The 23886-nt window shown below is 43.2% G+C and overlaps 1 protein-coding gene across 1 annotated transcript in view; it reads right to left on the bottom strand.

Moving 5' to 3' along the window:
• Nucleotides 1-13892, bottom strand: part of PEBP4 (phosphatidylethanolamine binding protein 4) — a 278274-nt gene extending 264382 nt beyond the window's left edge. Inside the window, exons 1-2 of the mRNA XM_053367044.1 lie at nucleotides 13737-13892; nucleotides 12375-12507 (exon numbers count right to left, since the gene is read on the bottom strand). Coding sequence (XP_053223019.1) covers nucleotides 12375-12507; nucleotides 13737-13858 — 255 coding nt within the window. The 5' untranslated portion in view covers nucleotides 13859-13892. The remainder of the gene's footprint in view (nucleotides 1-12374; nucleotides 12508-13736) is intronic.
• Between the last annotated feature and the right edge of the window lie 9994 nt (nucleotides 13893-23886).

Raw genomic sequence — 23886 nt, 5'->3', positions numbered from 1 at the left:
CAAAACTAGAAAGTTTACTAGTCACTGTGGCCTTTTTCACGCTTTCGGACAGGGAGACTCCCAGTCAACTGGAGGGATGCTGCTTTCTGCTCAACCTTTCCTGGTTTACAAATAGAAAATATTCCTCTTGAAACTAAATGGAATAAATGTGTAAAGCACAGTCCTCGTGGATGCAGGTGTTAATTCTGTTTCCAGTAAAAGGGACTGTAGGTCAATTACTCTCTGCTGCAGAGCTCATTCTTCAAATGGCAGAACTAGGAGAAAAACCACCCAAACAAAATTATTTGCAGCTAAGTTAACTCAGTGGTGGCAAACTTCTGTTTCTAGCTGATTATTGCCAAGAGAAAAAGGACTGCATGACCACAAAGGATCATAGGCAATAAATTGACTGGAGTTCTGTCAGGTCTCTCTCCTACCAACTGTTACAAGAGTCTTAAAATATTTAAATTGCTTTCCCCACTTTTTTTGTTCTTCTCCTTTGGTACAGAGTTAACTACGGTATTTCCTCCTGAGACATTACTGGATAACTAGTCAGTGAACAATCTCCACATACAGAACAATTCTCAGGATCTCACATTTTCTTAGCAGACAAAGTGCTGTATTTTGAACCTGGGGAAAATTAAATTATCTCCCAGTCTCTATAACTTTCATGTGCATTATGACTGCAGAAGTATAATTCTGTTGCTCTGCTTGTAGATGTAGCCCGCAATAGAGTTCAACCCAACTCTTCCTCTTCTTCTGAAATACTGTATTTACCATTACTTACTCCATTACTTACTGCTTTGTATTTCCCTCTGCCCAAAATTGTTCAACAACTAATTTTACTGAAGGGGCTGTGTAATGTACTCCCCAGTGAACTGCCAACACAGCTCTTTGCTACTCAGACTTCACAATTCTGAATTAACAAACTAAGGTTCAGACAACGGAATATATGAAGCTTCCACATGCCAAGTCCATTTAGTCCATCTACTCCAATAAGCAGCAGCTTCCCCAGCACGACTGCCTTTTATCTGGAATGCCAAAGATTGGACCTGGAAGCTCATATACAAAAAGCAGGCACTCTACCATAGGAGCACAGCTCCAAAAAATACTCCTATGGGGATGAATTTGGCCCACAGGCTGACAGTTGCTAATCTCTACCATAGGATGTGAACACCATCTGCAATGGCTGGAAGAAAATGTCTTTTTAATATTTTAAAGAGAATAAATACAATGGCACTTTAGATTTTTGAAATGCAAATGGGATTTTCACTGAAGCTTTGAATGAAGCAGGTCTTTAGATCCCAGAAGCAACACCTTCGACTATGCTTTCTGTTGGTGTTTCAGTGCAGAGATTATGCTTCAAATCCATATGCGACCTGACAGGGAGGGAACCTGATGTCCAAGCAAGCTCAGTCCAGAGGGTCACCTTCTCAAGAAGGTTCCACAGAGCTAAAAGCATATGTCTCGCTTCAGCACGACTTCTGGTCTGGCTGCCAACTGGCTGGAACCCTTGATTTCAGACAGAAGATCCTTCCCTTTGACTGCTAAAACTCCAACACCCTTTTAAAGATATACAACTGCAGTAAAACTCCTAAGCTCCTTCTCCCTTTCTAACATCTTCCCATAGAAATATATCAAAGACTGTTGCAAAAACTTTCCAATTAAATCTAACATTATGCCTCTGACAGTATGGGAGAATGTTCAGTACTGGGCAGTTTTTGCTGCATTCCAGATAACAGATGTCCATTTACGCACACAGAAAAACACACACAGGATCCTGCACTGTACAGTTCAACTCAACATGCATGTGGACTCTCGTGTGCTACTATGCTCAGGTTCCAGCCATTATCTCACCTGCAGACAGTCCTTTGGATGAAGGAGGCATTGCGGCGCTCCTCAAACTTCAGAAACATCCCATGGCATTCAAAGGTTAAAATGTGTGTGCGTGTGTGTATTCAAACAAAATCAAAAACAAAGACAGGGAACATGGAATCTCAAAGCCAGCTTTCTGCTTCTCATCGCAGTGCACTTCTTCCATTGCCTAATTTAAAATAATAAAAAATACCACATGCTGCAAACCTTAGCACATTGTGTGCTATTCATCCTCAATCAAAAGAGACTTGTTTGGAAATCTACCAAGCTATTTGGGAGAAGTCTAGTAAATGAGCCACATGTAGGATTTTAGACAGGAAAACTCATAGATATACCATCCACATAGCGCCCCCTGCCGGCTGCCTGGATGCCTGCACTTAAAGAGATTTCTATTGAATGGAATGTCAGACAAAAAACAAGAAATCTACATCAATGGAGGGCATTTGAGTGAAAACACAGATTGACAATAAGGTCTATTAAAAACTGCTGGTTTTTTTGTAAGATTTTGAAACCTCAGTTTCACATTCTAAGGACCACAACAGCTCAAAACTGTTATTTTATGAAACGAGACTACAAGATTCCAAGTATCTTATTTCAGGAGTTACCTCTCTTCCCATCTTAGCTCATTTGAAGTAACTCAATAAATGCTCTTACAGTGCCTTTTTCTTTTCTTTTTGCAGTTCCATCCTCAAGCAAACTGAACCTTGTTGTGAAATTCCCCACCACCATCTAATAAATCTCATTGTCTTCTTTCACAGGTTTAACATCAACAATCTTCTTGCAGCCTGAGTCGAGGTTCAGAATTATTTCGGAACAGTTGTTTTTAGGACCATTAATTTTAAGCAGCATCAACAACTATGAGGTTAACCATTAACCGACTGCTAAAATTCTTTCTTAACCTATACGCAAAGTAATTAGAACAGATGCTAATTATTGCCTTTACATACGTAGAAGAAGGAATCCTATATTCACATTATGCTGTTATCCAATGTGTGCTCATCTGGGAGGGGAAATACACACAAGTAGACATGGCAGGGAAATGGCTCCAAAGCCCCCTGATAACTCTGCCAGTGCCCACCTACCAGGGACTGTGCCAGCAACAATGGCTGCATGCCACTCCACTGCCCCAGTGGTTTGGCCTCTGGCAACCTATGGGAACCTTTATTATTTTGCCTGACAGGCCAGCCCTGCCAGTAGCATCCCAGTTAGCCATCCTTTTATTGTCCCTTTCCCCCTTTCCTGACTAGCTCATATATCCTGGCAGCAGAATGCAGAACTCATTCCACTTGTCGACCACAAGGTGCCCATCCCCTTAAAGTTTGCCAAAGGGCCACTTCCCTTGAGTCCAGCAATGATCAGCAGATTGTCACTTGGCAACAACACAGAAGCAGTTCTTGGTCATCGCACCCGTCCTTTGGAGTGCCCTCCCTTGGGTAACTTATGAGGCGGTAACAGTTATGCCCTGAAACACCTCTTTTAAAATGAAATGTGTCCCCATGGATTCCTGGCGTCTTAAATTTAGTTTTTGCTTTGTAAACTGCACAGTTTTATTTGTGACAGACAACAGTGTTATGTTTTTATCCAGTTTTTAGGAATTTTTATTGAATGATGTGGTTTTTAGGCATTTTATTATATTAAGTGGTATACATTATAAAATAAATAAATAATAAGATCAATGAAATGTGACTATCAGATTAACCCATGTATAAAAGGCTGTGCCCTCTGGGCAATTGCTTGGCCAGAGTTTATGTAAGTTACATAACATTTGGGCTTGATATCTTCTAACTGAAATCCTGAGATGCTGGCTTGCTGCAGAAGGTACAGGAGATATTAAGAACATAAGAAGAGCTCTGCTGGATAAGGTCAGGGGCCCATTTATTCCAGAATCCTGTTCTCACCAGATGCCCACGGGACCCACGGGCACCAGCAACTGGCATTCAGAACACGACTGCTTCTGACCATGAAGACAGAGCCTGGCCTTCTTGGCTAGCAGCCACGGATAGTCTTATCCTCCATGGATCGGCCCAATCCTCTTTTCAACCCATCCCAGCTGGCAGCCATTACTACTTCCTCTGGGAGTGAATTCCATAGTTGAACTACTGTGCTGTGTGAAGAAGTACTTTATTTTGTCTCTCCCAATCCTCCAACATTCAGCTTCATCAGAGAGTGATGAAGTGAGTGAGGGAGAAACTTTTCTCTATCCGCTTTCTCCATGCCACACATAATTTTATACTCTTCTATAAAGTCGCCTCTTGCTCGCATGTTCTCTAAACTATAAAGGCCCAAATGTTGTGATCTTTCCTCACAGGGGACTTGCTCCATCCCCTTGTTCATTTTGGTTACTCTTTTCTGAACCTTTCCCCACTGTACAACAGTATTCTTTTTGAGGTGAGGCAACCAGAAGGTGACCCTCTTAGAGGGAGGTGGCAGCAGAACTCAACAGAAATTCTGCCCACTCGGCTGAAGTTAACTTTTGCATGAAACCTGTGGGAAATTCCATTTCAATTTATAATTTCCCTGAAGAAATGTCAAGGGTAACAGTACCATCTAGTGGTCTTTCCATCATAAAATAAGCATTTCGAACTTGTGTGAGAATAAACAAGTCCACCTGCTTGCTGTTAGCAGTGATGTCTGCCTCTGATACTTCTTCCATATATTCCCAGCATCTTCAGCTACAGAAGATTTGATCTAAACAGGAAGATACCATGCATACTTGAAATCGTGTTTTTGTGAATTGCCTCCAAGACTTGGAAGTGCTGTGAAAATGTGAAGGTGTGAAATGCTCCAATTCAAAGACATCCAGCCCAAATATTACTTAGCTTAAGTGAACTCTGACCAAGCAGTGGTCACAGGCCTTACTTTATGGACGCGTTTGACCTTCACATCTTATTACTTATAATAAACAAGATGTGAATGTTCATAAAACACCTTAATCCTGGCAAGCGGGCAATATGTAATTGAATATATAATCTGTAATTAGATTAGTAAATTTGTAATTTCAAGTAGGTACATCATTTGTGACATGCAATCTATGTCTTACTGGGTTTGAACTTGTGTAAGAAATTATTTTAATTGTCTTTATACGATACAATAATCTTTATTGTCATTGTCCCATACAAAACAACGAAATTGAAAAAATCTACATCAGACATTCAAAAACCAACAAGCCTGCTATCCCAGCTATCCCAGTCTGGTCAACCCCCTAAAAACTCTGATACCCCATAATTAAATACAATATACTCCCATAGAGACTACCTTACACTGTGTGTAAGTTGCTTCGTATGTGTTTATTATTCTATTGCTTCAAGATGTTTTGCAGGAAGTGATTCATAAATGGAAGGAAATAAATAATGAATAATTTAGCAAGTATGTAATTTAAGGCTCAGTTGTCACCTGGAGGTCTACCTGCCACAGGATTCCATGGAAGATCTGAGGTGACAATGGAATGCCAAAGACACAGCCACTATTCTGGCAAACAGACACCAGCAGAATGGCTGAAATGTGGCTAAGTTAGTGGTGGAACATGAGGAACACAAGGGAAGAGCACGCTTATGCCATATCTACACCACTTCAATCCCTGCGCATGCTCCCAAAGACAACACAAGTTTACACCAGCCCCAGATCCAGCACAAATCATTTCCAGCTCATTAATATCCGTGGGAAGAGGGGAATGTTAAAACAGTTGCACCCCCATCAACAACACACCCACTCACATTGCCAAAACAGCACATAAGTTATAATGTACCACAGCACCAAAACACAACACGCCACTATCAGAATATAAACCACATACAAGGAGACCATAACTCAGATAACTGAGCTCATAGCATGTAACGTTCATGCTAGTAAATTATGAGGAATGGCAACTGGAAATGATCGGACCATAACCTTATAAAAGACAAGCCACCAAGACGCAGCAGGTTCCCACTGGCAGGCTGCCCCAGCTAGGGTCACACCAAAGTGCCTTTGGGCCAGTCCTTCAGGAAAGTGATTCTTGGGAGAATGGGTCATTCCTGAGTGGGAGATGGGATAGGAATGCAAGGAGCCGTGTGGCTCCTGGGACCTAGCTTGTGGCTGCCCAAACAAAATGTCTAGCCTCCTCCCCCCCCCCCTTTTTCCCCCTGCCCCATTACCAGACCAGGCAGCCTCACAGGGGGAAAAATGCTGTCATGAAAATCAGAGAGTCTGCAGGGTAGCGCAGCAGCAAAAAAAAGGTGCATCTTTTGCTGCTGTGCTGCTTGCTGGGAAAATCAGGTGTTTGGCGGGGGTGGAGCTGCAGAACAAGACGCATGTCTTTTGCTGCCGCTATGCCTGGCAGACCTGCTGACTGCAGCCAGGCAGGCAGAGATGCTAGGCACCAAGAGTGGCTCCTGGAAATCTCCATCCAGTCGCAAAAGGCCAGTTGCCAGTCGCAAAAAATTAGCGCCCAGCTAATTTCGAACACTGGACAGGAGTGATAAGAGTGTGGTGTGTGGGCTCAACATAAGCCTCTTGGGGAGAGGGAGAATAGTGGTGGGAGAAGCTGCTTTGCTGAGAGCTTAGATAAGCTGCTCCTGGCTGCATGGACAAATAACTGTTAAGCAGATAACTGCCGTGTCAGCAAAGGATGAGAGCAGTGGAATGTGCTGGAGTGAGCCTGGTGCAGCTGCAGAGGGGAGTATGAGCATCAGCTGCAACACGGTATCTCTGGGAGGGGAAGGTATGGTATGGTCATGGTAGAGGTAAGAAAAACAGGTCGAAGGGGACAATGGCCTCAGGCTGTTCCCTCTCCTGATCCTACCTGGCAGGGAACTGGTGACTTGGTGCCTACTGAAACTCTAACTTGGTTGTACTGGAGTTCAGTGCCAGGTCTGTGCATAATGAGCCCACATTTATGTATGCTTTGACTTATGGATGAAGGAGCTGACCTGGCTTGTATAACTGAACCTCCAGGGGTGAAGAGATCTGACTCAGCTCTGGCCCCCGGGGACTCAATGCAGCAGTAACCAATGCCAGGAGGCTGAAGGGGGTACGTTGCTATGATCCATAAAATATCCATTTGGCTTGCCAAAAAACACCCCTTCTCCCTGCAGTGGACCTTGAAGGCCTGCATCTGTCACTGGATCTGCAGGACTGATTGGCGATGCTGCTGGACTACTGCATACCCTGTTGCCCAATGTCCTCACTGGCCTTAACCATAGTCTTAACCATAGTCTTGGTGAATCCCTGAACAGGTTCTGGGTGACTTCAGCAGGCCTGCGGAGGTTTGTCCATGGATGCCTAGGCAGCTTCTGAGGCAAACAGCTTCAGCTGGAGTGTCAACTGCACCCTTTCCAGGCCAGGGCTAATCTGGCCCCCTCACCTCTAGACAACTGCAATGTCTGGAAGCTACAGCTAGTGAAGAATGCCACAGCCCAGGTGGCGCTTGGTGCTCCTAATCCAGCACATATCACACCAGGGCTGGGCTCTGCACTGACTCCCTAGGAACCACCAAGCCAGTTTTAAGGTCCTGCTAATTCCATAACAAATCATAAATAACTCTGGACCAGGTTACCTCAAAAACCATGTTCCACGAAATTTTTCAGTAAGGGCAGGACAATCTGCAAATGAAAGCCAGTTCCTTTTGCCACAGTCTGATGAGTATTCGCTTGTGATAACACAGGGGAAGGATTTTTCACTGGCTGAGAAGGTCCATCAGTCAGTATGGACGTTCTGCTGGCTCATGCAGACACCTCTGTCTAGGCAAGCATTCACCTGAATATGAACTTTTGGTTTCATTGTCTTAACAGGGGTGTTTTTTTCTTAAAGTGTTTTAAGCATCATGCTTTTAAATGGTTTGTTTTGTTAAAACATTCTTAATTAAAATTTACAAGGTTCTGATCAAATTGTTATTGTGTACTGTATTTTAATTATGTATTTTATATACGTATATGTATTATATATATGTAAACCAGTTAGAAGGCATTTTGTCATATAAGTGGCATATAAATTAAATTTAATAATATTAATAGTAGTAGCAATAGCTTCTGCCACAGCATCCTCAATCCTATCCCATTTGCCATATGTGAATGTATTTAAAGGGGTTGACAGGTGTGTGTGTGTGTGAGAGAGAGAGAGAGAGAGAGAGAGAGAGTAGAGAACAAGCAGCAAAAGTGTTAGGAAGCGTATTTGAGTCCTGCCTCCCCTAAGTCAATCATTTTCTTACCAAACAATTCTTCCCCCTTTACCAAAAGAACGGGAGGCAAAGGATGAGCAAGTAAAATTCTCAATAGTACACTGGGCAATAGATATTGGTCATAATATAGATATGGAAGCATGGGAACGATTGTGGAATATGGTTATAAAATTTACAGCATGTTATGGTCCAAGAGGAAATGATATGAAAATGATATATTGATGGTACCTAACACCAAGTAAAATGGCAAAAATGTATAAATCCAAATCAAATAAGTGCTGGAAATGTTAAGAGAAAGAAGGTTCTTTTTATCATATGTGGGGGTCTTGTAGTTAGGTTAAAGCTTACTGGGAAATGATACATAATTAAATGAAAAAGATGTTTAAAATAATGTTTGTAAAAAAAACAAACCCCGGAAGCTTTACTTTGGGAGTTATAGGGAGAGAACTACTCAAATGGTATAGAAATTTATTCATGTGTGCAACTACAGTGGCAAGAATGTTACTTGCCCAAAAATGGAAAGAAGAAGAAGTCCCAGCAAAAGAAGAATGGATACAAAAACTTACGGAATATGCAGAAATGGCAAAACTTACCAGAAAAGTCAGAAATTAAGATAACAAACTTTTTATAAAAAAATGGAAATGGTTTATTGAATATTTACAAGTAAACTGTAATAACCTGCAGTTTTGTAAGAGTATACAGTCATACCTCGGGTTACAGCCGCTTCAGGTTGCGTTTTTTCAGGTTGCGGACTGCGGAAACCCAGAAGTACCGGAATGGGTTACTTCCGGGTTTTGGTGGTCATGCATGCGCAGAAGCGCTAAATCGTGCCTTGCGCATGCACAGAAGCGCCGAATCGCAACAGACGCGGCTTGCGAATGCTGCCGGTTGCGAACGTGCATCCCACACGGATCACGTTCACAACCCGAGCATCCACTGTATATTTAAAGTAGATGAATAAATGACCAAATTAAGTTCATTTAGACATGTAGAAAACATTAAAAATAAATTTAAGGAACTGCAGAAAGAGGGGGAAGGAAGTCAAGTTCTTGAAATGTTAAAATGATTGTAAAATTTTTGAAATGTATACAATTGAAAATCATAAATAAAATATTATTATTAATAATAATTATAAGGGAACCACCGCAAAGCAGTGCCACCCACCCCTAGTTCGGAGAGTCGCTCCAGAAGGATACCATGGTCGATGGTTTCAAAAGCCGCTGAGAGGTCGAGAAGAATTAACAGGGACATGCTTCCCTTGTCTCTCTCTTGACAGAGGTCATCATACAGGGCAACCAAAGCAGTTTCTGTGCCAAAACCAGGCCTAAACCCAGATTGAAATGGATTCAGAAAACCAATTTCTTCCAAAAGCGCCTGGATCTGGTCTACGACCACTCGCTCCAGAACCTTAACCAGAACAGGGAGATTAGTAACTGACTGGTAGTTAGGTTTTCTGAATCCAGGGACAATTTCTTAAGGAGTGGTTTTACTACTGCCTCCTTCAAGCAGGCAGGGACCATCCCCTCTTGTAAACAAACATTGATCCCCTCCCTGGCCCAGCCAAACCAGCTAAACCAGGTGAGGGGAGCCAATGGGTCTCAAACCCTTGGTGACTTAGGGACTTCCACTGCATGTGAAGACAGGCTCTGGCCAATTGAGCAGCCAAGGCCAAGAGTGGGTCCAACGGTCAAAACGGCGGTTTCAGCATGTTCTGTAGAGGGAAGTGAGGGGCAGATGTCTAACCTGGGAAGGGAGCCCATCTCGGAGAAGGAAAACTCTGATCCCCAACCTCCACTGCCTTGTAGTATCCAGAGTGAAGTCCCTAAAATGGTTGGATGGCATCTTGTATGCCTCCTTCCAGCAACTCCTGCAACCAAGCTGATGCCAAACATCTTGCTCTGCTTTCCTTTGGACCCCATCAGTGAGGCCAAAGGGGGTCTTGTCTTCTGGGCAGCCCAGGACCTCCATCCACACTGCCCAGGCTGGCACCCCAGAGAGGTCACTTTGGTGCTGCTAACACAACATTTTGACTTCACCCCCAGGCACACTCTGTCGTCTCTTGAGATGGATGGATGCCAATCATGTGTAAAACTTTATATTTGTCCCTATTAAAATGCATTTTGTTAGCTTTGTCTAGTTCTCCAATCGGTTAAGGTCACCTTGAATCTTGGTTGTGTCTTCTGAGGTATTAGCTACCCCTCCCAGTTTGGCGTCTTCTACAAATTTGATGAGCATCCCCTCTATTTCTTCATCCCACACTGTAGAACACCCTCCCATCAGATGTCAAGGAGATAAGTAACTATACAACCTTTAGAAGACATATGAAGGCAATTCTTAATGTTTTATTATGTTTTTGTATATGCTGGTAGCTGCTCAGAGTGGCTGGGGCAACCCAGTCAGATGGGTGGGCTATTAATGTTGTTGTTGCTGTTGAATCCGAGAAATGATTGAGGGTATGCAATCCCTCTCCCCCCCCAAAAAAAAAACCACAACAACAACCCCAGTCTATATTCACTTATTGGACATACATTTTCCAATCCAAGTCATTAAAAAGATGTTAAACAACACCGGGCCAAGAAGAGAATGCTGCAGCACCTCACTTGTCACTCGCTTCCAGTACAGCAGGGAGCTATGGGGTTCAGTCAGTCAACCAGCTACAAACCCACCTAAAAGTACATGTGTCTTGCCCACATTTTTCCAGCTTCTCTGCAAGGACAGCATAGGGGAATATACTATTTAATTATCTGTTCTAGGACCTTTCCTGTTATTGATGTAAAGTACTTGCCTGGATACTGTTTTTCCCCATCCTTGACAATGGGGACAACATTTGCCTGCCTGCAGTTGACCTGTTCTCAAAGCCTTCTGAAAGATAATAGGGCAGGGGCTCTGTGCCTTTGGGCCTAATATTGCTTGGTCTAGGCTGAGTCCAATATTCTCCAGTTTCCACCAGATTGTGTACATGTGTTTATCCAGCCTCCCTTTTTATTATTCTGTGTCACCAATTGAGAATTGTGGGACTGAAGTACAACAGTGCCAATGCAGTTCGTGGAAGCTGTTCTTTGCAAGCTCCACTGAAATGGACTGGCACTGTGAGAGAACAGCAAAAGGACTTCCACATAAATTGTGCCCCAGACCCTGTAGGAAATTTGATAATGAAATTCTTTATCCCAGACTAATAAAGATATACAGTACAGAGAAATGATACATTTAAAAGCAATATATTATGGGGCCACTAGATGTCACTTGCACCATATGGCTCACCATGCAAGTTCCAGGGTCTGGGAGGCAACAAAGGAAATGCTAAGGATGAGGGATGTGAATTTATACCAAATAATAGCATGCCCAGTATAGAATATAGCCAATACCTCTCCCACTATCTCAAGAAAGTGACACTTTCATGCTTTTTGAAGGATCTGTGCATGCTTCTTCTAAACAAACATTTCTGCAAGTGTGATCCCTCCCTTTCGCCTGGATCCTTGTAAAAACAGAAAAGAAGAAAGAAGCAACTAGCAGAGCTCCTCTAGAAGATGTGCCTAGGGATCAACAGTGCAGGAATGATGCTGAAGTGCCACAAGAGGGGCTCCCAGAATGCTGTTGCTAAAAGAGTTCCAGGGTGCTGCTGCTGTGCTGCTTGTGTTTGTTGTGCTTGTTTCAACTTATCCGGCTGCTTATTACTTTTTATCATACCCTTCCTCTAATGAGCACATAGTGCTCCGTATCCAGTTATTCTCACAACAGTCCTGTGAGGGAGATCAAGCTGAGGGACAGTGACTGGCTCTCACCCAGGGAGCTCATGTCTGGGGGGGGGGCTCTTCCAAATGACCTGCTTATTGTACAAGGTTTACATGGAGCTTATGCAATGTCCGCTCTTAACTGAGCATTTGTTCTGATTTGTTGCAGGGGGTTATACAACAATGAACACAGAATCCTGATTTGCTTGCAGGGAAGTTATAAATCTTCTTGTCAATTATCTCACATTTTTGGTGCATTTTCCCTTTGGTTTCCTAACCACAAAAAGTTTTTTTTAAGTGGATTTATTGCAAGAGAGCACTTTAACATACTTTAATTGCACAAACCTAAATTCCCAGTATATGATTAAATCCCTCCTACTGACATGCTAAAAGCAACCTGAACATTTGAACCTGGATTTTCCTGATCATGCACTGAAATTTTATTCATGTCACCACCTTGTGACAGTACAAACAGGATTTCATGAAACAATCCCTGGGCTGCAGGCTTTTCTGATATTAAACACTATTACAAAAAAAATATTAAGATGATATGTGATTTGATGACAGGTCTGTATTCAAAATATCTCTGACATGAACAAAAACATTTTCACAAAATGACACCACTGCTGCCTTACCTTATCTGCCTGGTGGTATCTGATATTTGGGCTGGTCCATTCTGTGCTGATCTGTTGACGGTACTGGTTGCACTTTGGAATAAATGTACAGCCAACATCTCCCAGCTCTGGATACAAAACTTCTAAATCTCCTCTGTAAGCAACATAAAACTGGAGTGAGATCTTACAAAAGACTCCAAACAAGAAGTGAGTTGTTGATGATCAGCAGCATTCTAGGAAAAGTATAAATTTTAAATATATTCACCTTGCCCCCAGAAGAAAGCTTGCATTGGATAAACTAATACAGAATAAGTTTGCACACCTGAGTTCTGTCACTACAACCAGGAACACATCGTACAATAATCACTTCACATGTCCATATTGAAAATGCACCTTTCCTTGTACACACTATTAAAGTAATTCAAGTGTAGCTAATAGGTTCTTTTCATTCTTTAGATTACGTCTATTCAAGCATCCTAACAATCCCATATTTGACTCTCTTATTATCTATTTTTCCAGGTTAATTCATCCATCTCTTTGCAATCTGCTCCACATCACTGAAAGTTCTCTTCCTCCCTTTCCCCTTTAATGCGCCAATTAACTCATTCCCCAAAGTGCCCCTGATGCAGACTAAGAAGGGCCTAAATAGTAGAGGCTTTCTTAATGTAGGCAAAACTTAACCCAAAATGATGTGATGTGGCCAAGGACTTCTCAAAGATTACATGATTCTTATAAAATCATTTCTGTACAGAAAGGAATTTACCATGGAACTTTTTTTAATAGCTTAGTACAGTAGTGATGGAGAACTCAAAGTCAGAAGGTGTGAGTAGCATGATTACAATATTCCTACTATAAATCAGGGCAGGGGACCCTCAGGCCCATGGGCTAAATGCAAGAAACAAACCACGCCCTGCTGGCCCTCAGGACGCCTCAGCTCACCTTCCTACAACACTCTAAAATTCCAGAATAAGAAGCGAGATGCAGCCAAAGTTAAGTACAACTAATTCCAGTTTGTTTCAATAGAAGAGTTAAGCACATGCAGACCTTCTCCTACCCAAAAACTGTTACATCGCATCTACCAGAAATTCTGGCACAATGTGTGCAAACATGGATGTAGCTGGGGGGGGTGCAGTGGGCAGTAAATTAATAAATGAATATACTTAACTAACTGAGGTTCTGCCCCGTCCCCTCCCCCCAGCATAAAGCCTACCCCCCTAACATAAATTCTGGCTGCGCCCATTGTGCAAAATATGAAAATGTTACTACCATGCACCACTCTGATAATCAAATAAACTGCTTATCACATTGTCAGGGGCCGTGATGTAATAAAATGATCCCTTGGGCTGTGTTTCTATGGGAAATGTGAGGGAATAATGAGCTCACCTACAAAACTGGGCATCCTTCTCATTCAGCCTCTCAAAGACACACTCCTCTCTCTGTGCAGCAACTTGCACACCAACACCGATCAAACCAGCTGCCAGGAAATAAATGATCAGGAACTTCATCCTGTCCTGTGAAAGACAAAGGATGTAAAACGTACAGCTTCTCAAAGATGAAGCCACATACCAAGCCTGTGTGCAGTTTTGCAAGTTATAGGAAGGCAATTACTTCCGAGTTCTGTTGCCAAGTGCCAAATCCTCTCTCCAGGCCACTTATTTGCATTTGCTGTAGTTCCATCATCTGCAGAATAAGAACATTCTCTTTTCATCTTCCCCTGCTCACTAAATTATATTGTTCTTATATAAGGAAGGCTTTTACCATTAATCCCACTTCTATCCGACATCAACTGCATCTATTTTAACATGTACATTTTTTAAAGACCCTGGCCAATCTTAACAATGAACTCTTTTATATTATGCTTCTTTTGTGGGATGATAGCCTAAAAGCAGCAGTTTACGTGGGTAGGAAATGCAAAAAATAAAATGCTTTTTACTACTTGGATGTGATGTAAACCAGCATATGTACGCAGTACCTCCTGATCCTACTCAAATGGCATTCATATTCAGCTACATCCACAAAAGTGATTAATGGAACTCAGGGCTACTGACAACCATTCAGGAGAATCTGGCCTTTTTTGACTACATATTGACCAGCTACATTGAAGACTACTACTGCTTTTGAAATGCCTTTAGAGCAGCTATGCAGATTTGCTGCCGTCCCAAACTGAGAGCCCCACCAGACATCCTTTTTTGTGTGCATTCATGATGATTTGCGTTCATGGTGGTATCAGGGCAATCATACACAACCCCACTTTCAGGGCTGTTTCTAGTGACAACCATTTTGGGGCAGAAATACTGTTTCCTTTCCAATCAGTGCATGACTTCCTGTAACTGGCTGCTGAAATCCTCTACCTAGACCACAAACAGTCCTGTTTACTTTTTGTCCCATTTTCGTTGCACTATACTACAAGAGTATCTCTCTACAGCAATAATGCATTAACACTGGGAAAGCATCACAGAACTAATAAAGCAGTGATATGTGGGCAGTCAAGTATGAACCCGCTATTAACTGAGTCAATTTCGCATTGGAGAATACACCCACACACAAAAACAATAGCCTTGAGTAGCTATTTTCCTCTAAAGAATAGGAACATGGTGTGTGGTACCTCTAATATGATTTATTGCAGTGTAAGCATTTGTGGAATTGTACCCATTTATCAGATGCACGAAAACGTATGCTACAATAAATCTACTGGCCTTTCAGATGCCACAAGACTCTCTTTTTTGTTAATAGACTTACATGGCTACCCTCTAGAACTCATTTCATAAGAGAATGTTCCTAAGACTGTTGTTTAAATCACAGAGATATAGGCAAGTAAACTTTTTTTAATGTATATGCAAATTTGTCCCAGAAAAACTAATTACGTAGTAATGATATCTTCCAAATTATACAGAATCATAGAATCATAGAATCATAGAGTTGGAAGAGACCACAAGGGCCATCGAGTCCAACCCCCTGCCAAGCAGGAAACACCATCAGAGCACTCCTGACATATGGTTGTCAAGCCTCTGCTTAAAGACCTCCAAAGAAGGAGACTCCACCACACTCCTTGGCAGCAAATTCCACTGTCAAACAGCTCTTACTGTCAGGAAGTTCTTCCTAATGTTTAGGTGGAATCTTCTTTCTTGTAGTTTGGATCTATTGCTCCGTGTCCGCTTCTCTGGAGCAGCAGAAAACAACCTTTCTCCCTCCTCTATGTGACATCCTTTTATATATTTGAACAGGGCTATCATATCACCCCTTAACCTAGTGGTGGGAGGAAAAAATCCTTAAATAAGAGACACGGGGGAATGATTAATGGACTTCAATGTCTGTACACTAATGCACAAAGCATGAGAAATAAACAAGATGAACTTGAGCTCTTGGTACAGCAAACTAAATATGACATAATAGGCATCACTGAAACCTGGTGGGATAAGTCCCACGATTGGAATGTAATAATGGAGGGATACAATCTATTTCAGAGAAACAGACCAGACAAGAAAGGAGGAGGAGGAGTGGTGTTATATGTCAGGGATGTGTATACCTGTGAAGAGATCCAAAATTTAGAACCTCAAAGCCAAAGTGAGAGCATTTGGGTCAAAATTAAGGGAGAGAAGAATAACAGTGACCTCATTGTGGGAGTTTACTATAGATCCCCAAGCCAAACGGAGGACATAGATGATGCCTTCCTGGAACAGATGGCCAAGCACACCCTCGCAAAGGAAATGCAGCTACTTAAGGCACTTAGTAGGAAGCAAATCCCACCCAACTCAAGTTTATTTCTGAGTAAGTAGGATTTAAAGGTAAAGGTAAAGGGACCCCTGACCATGAGGTCCAGTCGTGACCGACTCTGGGGTTGCGGCGCTCATCTTGCTTTATTGTCCGCAGACAGCTTCTGGGCCATGTGGCCAGCAGGACTAAGCCGCTTCTGCTGAGCCAGAGCAGCGCACGGAAACACCGTTTACCTTCCCACCAGAGCGCTACCTATTGATCTACTTGCACTTTGACGTGCTTTCAAACTGCTAGCTTGGCAGGAGCAGGGACCGAGCAACAGGGATTCGACCTTCTGAAGTCCTAGGCTCTGTGGTTTAGCCCACAGCGCCACCCGCGTCCCAAGTAGGGCTTACTTCTGAGTAAACATGCTTCAAGATCACATTGCAGGTGCATCACCTCTTAACAGAGCAGGCCTAACAATGCCTACTCAGAAGTAAGTCCTGCTGAATTATATGGTGCTTACTCCCACGTAGTTGGCTTACTCCCAGGTAAATGTCTTCCGTTTCTGGCCGGGGTTCCCTGGAATTGACGAGTCAAAGGCAGGGCAGAACAGGGAGCTGAAGGGACGTGGCCCGTCCTAACGCAGCGCAAACTCTTACGCTGCGCCCGCCGCTGTTATGTAAAGTCGCCCAGCTGGCAGGTGCGAGGGCGGGGCCAGCCAAGCAGGAAGGGGCGCGGCCGCCCATTGGCTCCTGCAGCCGCCCTTCTCCCCCGCAAGGCTGGCAGTTGGAGAGCGATTCGGGCGCTGTCTCCGCCCCCGGGCGAGGCTCTAATAGGGTTGGGCGGGGCTGCCCAGCTTGACTTAGAGACCTTTGGCTTGTGGTCAGATGAAAGCAGGAAAGAGGGAGAAGGGGGGCGGGAGGGAGAAAGAAAAGCAGCCGAGGAGGTGTCGCTTAATCCTATGCTTGCTGGAAGAGTCAAGGCTCTGCTTTGAAGCTGTGTACAGCTTGCCAATTTATGAACCAGCTTCTGTGGCAACCTTTTCCACGGAAATTTAATTGGCATATTTAAAGCACATCCCAAAAGAACCCTGTGAATTGTAGTTAGTTAAGCTGTGAGAGGACTCTTGCGCCTGGGGGCGGGGCAGTGATGCTTTAAATGTACGGTGTGTCCACAGCCATCCCAAGAGCCATGCCATAGATAAATCACCTCCCTGTTTTCTCCATATCAGACTTCTCTTACAGGGACTGAAACATGATTTGTTGTTTTAGTTGTTTTGACTAGACAACATCTCTAAATGTAATGGACCTTCTTCCAAAGTGTGCATAATATGAATGACAACCCCTGACTGCAACACAGTTAACAAATTCAAGTTCATTTAAACTTGGATGTTTTTAAATGAAGTTCCAGTGATCTATTTGTTTATTTCCAAGTAACTGTGCATAGGATTGCAGTCTTACCAGAAAGTGCGTTCTTTTGAAGTACATGAGACTTTAAAAAATAATTTTAAAGTTTTTAAACGTTGTTTATACAGTTGAGGCAAGAAAGGGTTTGAACAATGTGAAACGCAGAGCGACAACCAATCTGCTTAGGTCATGGGTTGCCAACATGTCATCTGTAGGTGCACATGCGCCCCACAGGCCTTCCCTGACCCTAAAAAGATCACTCCCCCATGCCAAGGTTAGACTTGAAAGAAGAATTCTGTTGTAGCCAATAGAACAAGTTGCCATGTGTGCTTGAGAAGGGAAAGTTGTGCCCATGAGAGTTTTTGCAGAAGTGCCCACAGGCACAAAAAAGTTGGCAAAGCCCTGACTGAAGGCGCAGTTCAAGTTTGGGAAACAACGCCCTTCTGTACACATTTACACGTGCACAACTGTAATGACAGTGCGGGAGCGTTGGCTGCTCCAAAAGACGTGAAGCTAGAATGCTTTCACATCAGAGTGGACACTGGCAAGAAGTCATGTTTTGAAAATGGGAGAAAAGGAAAGTTTAATTATAATAGAGTTTACATTTTGCACTTAGCCCAACAGTTTGTCTGTGAGGTCAAATGACCATCAGCACTGAGAAATTATCCCGTGGGCACTTAACTTTAAAATATGTACGGGCATTCAGAGTAATGTCTGTCCAGGGGCCTCCAGCTGCTCCCATGGGAAAAGACCAGGCAATTTACTGTAGCAACAAAAAATTGCTCTCTCACAGAATAGAAGAGCATAATAGACTGAGCTGCAATGCACAATGTGGGAAACTTGTTGATTCCAACACATCAAAGTATGCAAGAGATGTTAAAAAATGAACACAAGAAAAACTGGAAACTATGGACTTACTTATTCAAACCTACACTTAACAGGGTTGCAGTTTCATTTTAGACTTCATTCAGTTGAGGGAAGGGGAAATAGGCCACATTCAGAACTTTAGCTGGTGTGCACTTGTTATAGAAGTGCACATTTTGAAGAATGGCTGTTTCTCTTCCCAACCTCTTTTTTACTTGCCTCTTTAAAATGGGAATATGGAAAGGTGATGCCTGGGACGTCAGCAGTGGCATAGCGTGGGGGGTGCAGGGGGGGCCGGCCACACCGGGCGCAACATCTGGGGTTAGGGCAAATCCACGGGTTAGGGGGGCGCAAATCCACGGGTTAGGGGGCGCAAATTACTTGCCTTGCCCCGGGTGCTGACAACCCACGCTACGCCACTGGACGTCAGAGCCTTTGCAATTTCCAAGCAGAGGAAGCTTTTGGATCTGCCTGTCCCAGAAACAAGACCTAAAGCAACCAACAAATGTTTGTCTTATGCAAAACATGGCACAGATGAGATGAGATGTGTGTAAAATGCAGCTGAGCATTTTCAGCCAGTGCACATGCAGTGATTCAAGCACAGCAGAAGGTAATCTTAAATAAACCAACTGGTTCACGGCATATGTCCAATAGTCCTGCCAAATTGTCTTGGCCTGGGTGTAAACACAACACATAACATTTCTGGCAGCAGATTTACAGCAACAACAGGCTGCCAGCGCTAGAGATTAGCCACAAGGATTTTTTACCTACCAGGCTTTGGGATTTTATCTGCACCATTTGCTAATGGGCAGCTACACTCAATCATGCTGGATTAAGCTTTTGCAATGTCATGGGTTGAAGAAGAGACAGACAGGCCAGTAATGAAGTTTAGAACAGAACATATAATTTTGTTTTCCCAAAGACTGTTGTTAAAGGAGTGGTGCATATCAGACAAATGACAGAGAACACTATATTCTCGACTATTTATCACCATTTTGTATAGTCCCATCACTTTGTCAAGAAATATCACTCTTAGGTTAGTTAGTTTGATTAGATGTAGACTTGAACAATGGGCTCCACTCCTGAGGGCCACACTATTGCAATTATTTTTGGACTGCATTAATTGGATTGCAAAAGATCATGTCCTGTGCATAAGACTTGTGGCATCACCTTCCTTTATCCTGAAGCTACTTTTCTATCAGGCCTCAAGCAGCCTCCTTGCAAAGTGAACCAAACAGAAACAATTTTTTAAAATCACACAGGCAATGGAGCAGAGTGTCTCCTAGACTCATAAGCTACTAACCCCACACCAGGGGTGTTTTTTAAAATATATATACATAATCAATGAGTTTATTCCTTTAGTAATTTTGCTGTATTGTTGCTGCTGCTTGTATCCTTACCTTTATTGCAAATTAAAATTCCATGAAGATAGGAATATAATACTTTTATTTTATTGTAAGTTGGGCACATGTAAAAGAGAACAGGATTTGACATTTACTGTGAGACATTCAGGTTCAAGAATGAGTAACTACCCCACAATAACAAACCTGCAGGAAAATAGATTCAGATTCTTCTTCCTAGCACAGCGGCAAACCTTGAATTTCAGTGGTTCCCCATGCGAGACCAAAATTCAGAGCCTCCCCTTTCCACAACCAGTGTCACCAAACTAGTTGTGCACCCCTAAATCTGCCTCTGCCTAGGGCATCATTTCTAAAATTAAATAAGTTTAGTCCTGACTCTCACTTTGCAGCTCAATGTCTGTTGGCTACTAAAAACCACCACCTCCAGCCAAATCCCATCTGCCAAAGCCAGCTCCTAGTCGTGAACCAGAGATTGTTAACAGCTCGATCCAAGTGGCCTTCTGTAGAAAATGCACCCCTACCACAGGTTACCATTAGAAGGAGCTGTTGACCTGCTTTCTTCTGTGCTTAGGTGCCACTCAGGCCAGAAGGACGTACTGCAGTTGATTGCCTCTGCAATGGTCAGGCGACCACCAGTTCTGACTCAAAAAGATGTTCCCTAATCATTTATTCAGAAGATTATGGAGCACAATGTCTAGAAAACTTTCCATTCACATGGAGAAACAGCCAAGGGTGTAAACAGCCTGACTGGCTGGCTTCCTGAATGGCAACTGAAGCTGCTAAGTGAAGACGGTAGACTCTAGAGCTTCACCTGTCTCATTTGTATGTTTCCATCCTTGCATAAGAATATAAAGAGCCTTGATAAGTCCAACATCCTTTTCCCACAATGGCTAGTAGAAGATTTGCAGAAGCCCACAAGCACAGGACACAAAGACCACCGCTCTCTCAACTATTGTGCCTCAGAGGAAGGCTGCCATCTATCACCATCACGACTGGTAGCCACTGCCTTCTCCATGGATGTACGGTATAGAAATCCTCTTCTAAAGCCACCCAGACCAGTGAACATCGCTGCATGTTGTGACAGGAAATTCCCTAGATTAATTTTGCAGTATGTGAAGCATTTGGAAACCTGATAATTTGAAGAGGAAACTTGACCATTTTACTCTCTTGCTGTTACGGTGCTTCGTAGGATTCCCAAAAGTTTATAGCACAGCCAATACTCTGATCAAATTAAGGTGACCAGATGCAAAGGTAAAGAGATCCTGCATCTTTGCTGGCTGTGTAGAAGGGAGTGTTTTGGCGTCCTCAGCTTGTCACAGAATGCTGCTGCAAAGGAAAACTGCACCTGCTGAAATCGCTTCTTTCCCAGCAGTCCCACGCTGCTTTGTACCTGGTCACCTTAGGTCATGTGCACATGTGCGCACACACACACACCTCAAATCTGCACTGGCCTACAGCCAAATAGCCTGGGAATCACATGATGGGCAGCTCTTTTTATTGTGGTCACCTGACTGCTCTGGTATGCATGGACAAATTCCCCCAAATAATCACACAGCAAAGGCTGTGGGAGATGACCTTGGGATCTTGAGGAGGCTGGAGCTGCAGCACTAGCACACAGCAGCAGCAGCAGCAGCAGCATTTCTGGGCTTCTGATATTCCTGTGCAGGGATTACATAAAGCACCTGACAACTCACACCCACCAGCCAAAGGCACCTCCTGCCTGGGCAACGTTTATACAGCTGCAGCTCTTTCACAAGAGGAAAGGATTCTATTTTGAGAACAGTGTTTTCATTTGTCACACACACACACATACACACATTCAGTCACAAGGCAGGTGCTGAACACCCACATCTAGAAGAGACTTTGGGTCTCGTTGCAGTAGCTCAGAGGTTTAGGACATTGCCTTGGTGCATCTCAAGAGGTCAGGCAGCCAAGCAGGGCAAGTCCCCACTTTGTCCCTCTCTACAGAGTTAGATGGGCCAGCCTTGCATATTGCACAGCATCATCATCATCATCATTATTATTAATGAGTTCAGAAAAGGGCTACAATGATTATAATGATAAATGATTATTATCATTGTAGCCCTTTTCCAAATACACACACCCACACACTTATGAAAACTAAAACATTAATCTAAAAGCACAGACTTTTTTCATCGCCACTGGAAATATGGCTACTACTATTCCAATGACTGGAATCCAGTCTTGTGATTAAGACACAGTAATCACACTACATGGGCAACATGCTGAACATGAATCAGCCGTGTGATGTAGTGGCACAGGAAGGCCAGGACCATGTCAAGTTGCATATTTCCCCAGGTTTGTGAAGTAATGACACAACTCTGCTCAGAACAAGGAAGACTTCTTGTTCAGTTCTTGCAGTCACCGTTCCAGAAGGATGCTGAAGAATGGTTCAGGGTTCAAGACAGGAGGATTATAAAGAAGGGAAACCATTTGAGGAAAGAGAGAGAAAAACGAACCTTCAGAAATCTGGTATGTTTAACTTTTTAAAACTATGTGTGATGCTCATGCTATGCTAATGATTATTCAAAGGATCTGAGAGGAAGGGAGTCTGTGAGGTGACAGTTCACCCTGGAAAAGGATAAGCAGAACTTGAATAGGCCATTAGACTAGGATAAAAAATATTGGGCTTAAATTAACATAAGGCAGATTTATCTTAAAAATCAGGAAGAGCTTTTTAAGGACAAGAACAAATTCATTTTTTGAAAGAAGTTATGATACCAGAAATGCAGGAGACGCTTTTATTTTTCATAAGGTTGGTCATTCATTTGTTTGAGATACTTTAAATTTAGATCTAAGTAAGGGAGTTGAGTTGAGATGGGATGATCCAAAAGGATCTCCATGGATTTAATGTTCCAAGCCAGGGAAATTAAATTAAAGGAGCCCAACACAGGGAACACAGAGTGCACTGCTCTAGAGTACAGATAGTTTCTAATAGTTGAAATGATTGCAAGGGGCTTCCAGTGTGTCTCAGATACTGTTGGGTTTCATAGACCCCCTTCTGATGGCCACATGCCATTGGTGGATGGCCAGAGACTAAAGGGTGCAGAGCAACAAACGTAAACATTACCTTTGCGCAGTGGGCTGGTTTCTTCACACACGCATCCCTCTCATCCAGGCAAGAAAGAAGCATTCATGTTTCCCAGTAACTCATACCACTTCAAAGTGTGTGTGTGTGTGTGTGTGTGTGTGTGTGAAGAAACCAGCCCACTGTGCTAAGGTAATGTTTACGTCATACCACTTCAGAGACCAGTAGCCATCTTTGGTTCACAGCAGCTGACTATGGCCGAGTCTTTGGAACGTATCTCAACCACTTTAAAGGAGCTACACTTGCTACTACTCATTTCCAGGCACAATTCTAAGCATTGGCTTTGACCTTCAGAGCACAATGCTACAATGGGGAATGAAAATACCTCCCCCTCTGCCAACACACATTTCTCAACTGATCTATAGCAATCCGTGGGAAAGGGCCTGTGCACTTGTCTGCATGGTGAATGCCTGTGTAAATGTGGCCCTGCCCATTCCCAGCTTTGCTCCCATTCACATGCTCATCGTTGGCATGTAGTCCTCAGAGGGTTGGGAATGTGGTGGGGTAAAGACAGGTTTTCCACCCCTGGAGAGAGAGGGAAACTATTAACAAGCACTTCAGCTTATGGTGAACAAATCCCATTTGTTTCTTCTCCACCCTTCTGTCTTCAGCATCCAATCACAGCATGCAAATGGTGACCCACCCACCTGCCTCCATGTGATTCCCGATGCTGAGAATAACTGCCCTAGGTACTCTTGTCACATGCATACAATTATTATTACTGTAATAACAGCATGCTTGTAGGTGAGGTAAAAATCTACTTAAGCAAGGTGTGGGAAAGCCCTTGAGCCAGACAGGGAATCACAAGCCATTTCCCGCCTATGAGATAATCACAACTGCAGCAGCTGAGAGCGTCCGTGGGTCTGACTCACGCATCTGAAGTTGAGTGTCGGTCACATGACCTCATTTACCAACAGGCACCTGTGCTCCACAGTATATTTGCTAGAGTGCATGTGCAGGAGACATCAGTGCTAGGTCACGTTAAACACATGCAAATGGCTTTCAGGGCTCAAATACGCTCGCAGCCTTTCATGGCTTCACCAATTCTCACAGATTGAGTATCACTGGAGCCTTTAGTAGTAGTAGTAGTAGTAGTA

Source organism: Podarcis raffonei, chromosome 15 (assembly GCF_027172205.1).
Source record: "Podarcis raffonei isolate rPodRaf1 chromosome 15, rPodRaf1.pri, whole genome shotgun sequence".
Classification (NCBI taxonomy): domain Eukaryota; kingdom Metazoa; phylum Chordata; class Lepidosauria; order Squamata; family Lacertidae; genus Podarcis; species Podarcis raffonei.
The sequence above is the reverse complement of the archived record's forward strand: the minus strand, read 5'-3'. Positions and strand labels throughout refer to the sequence as shown.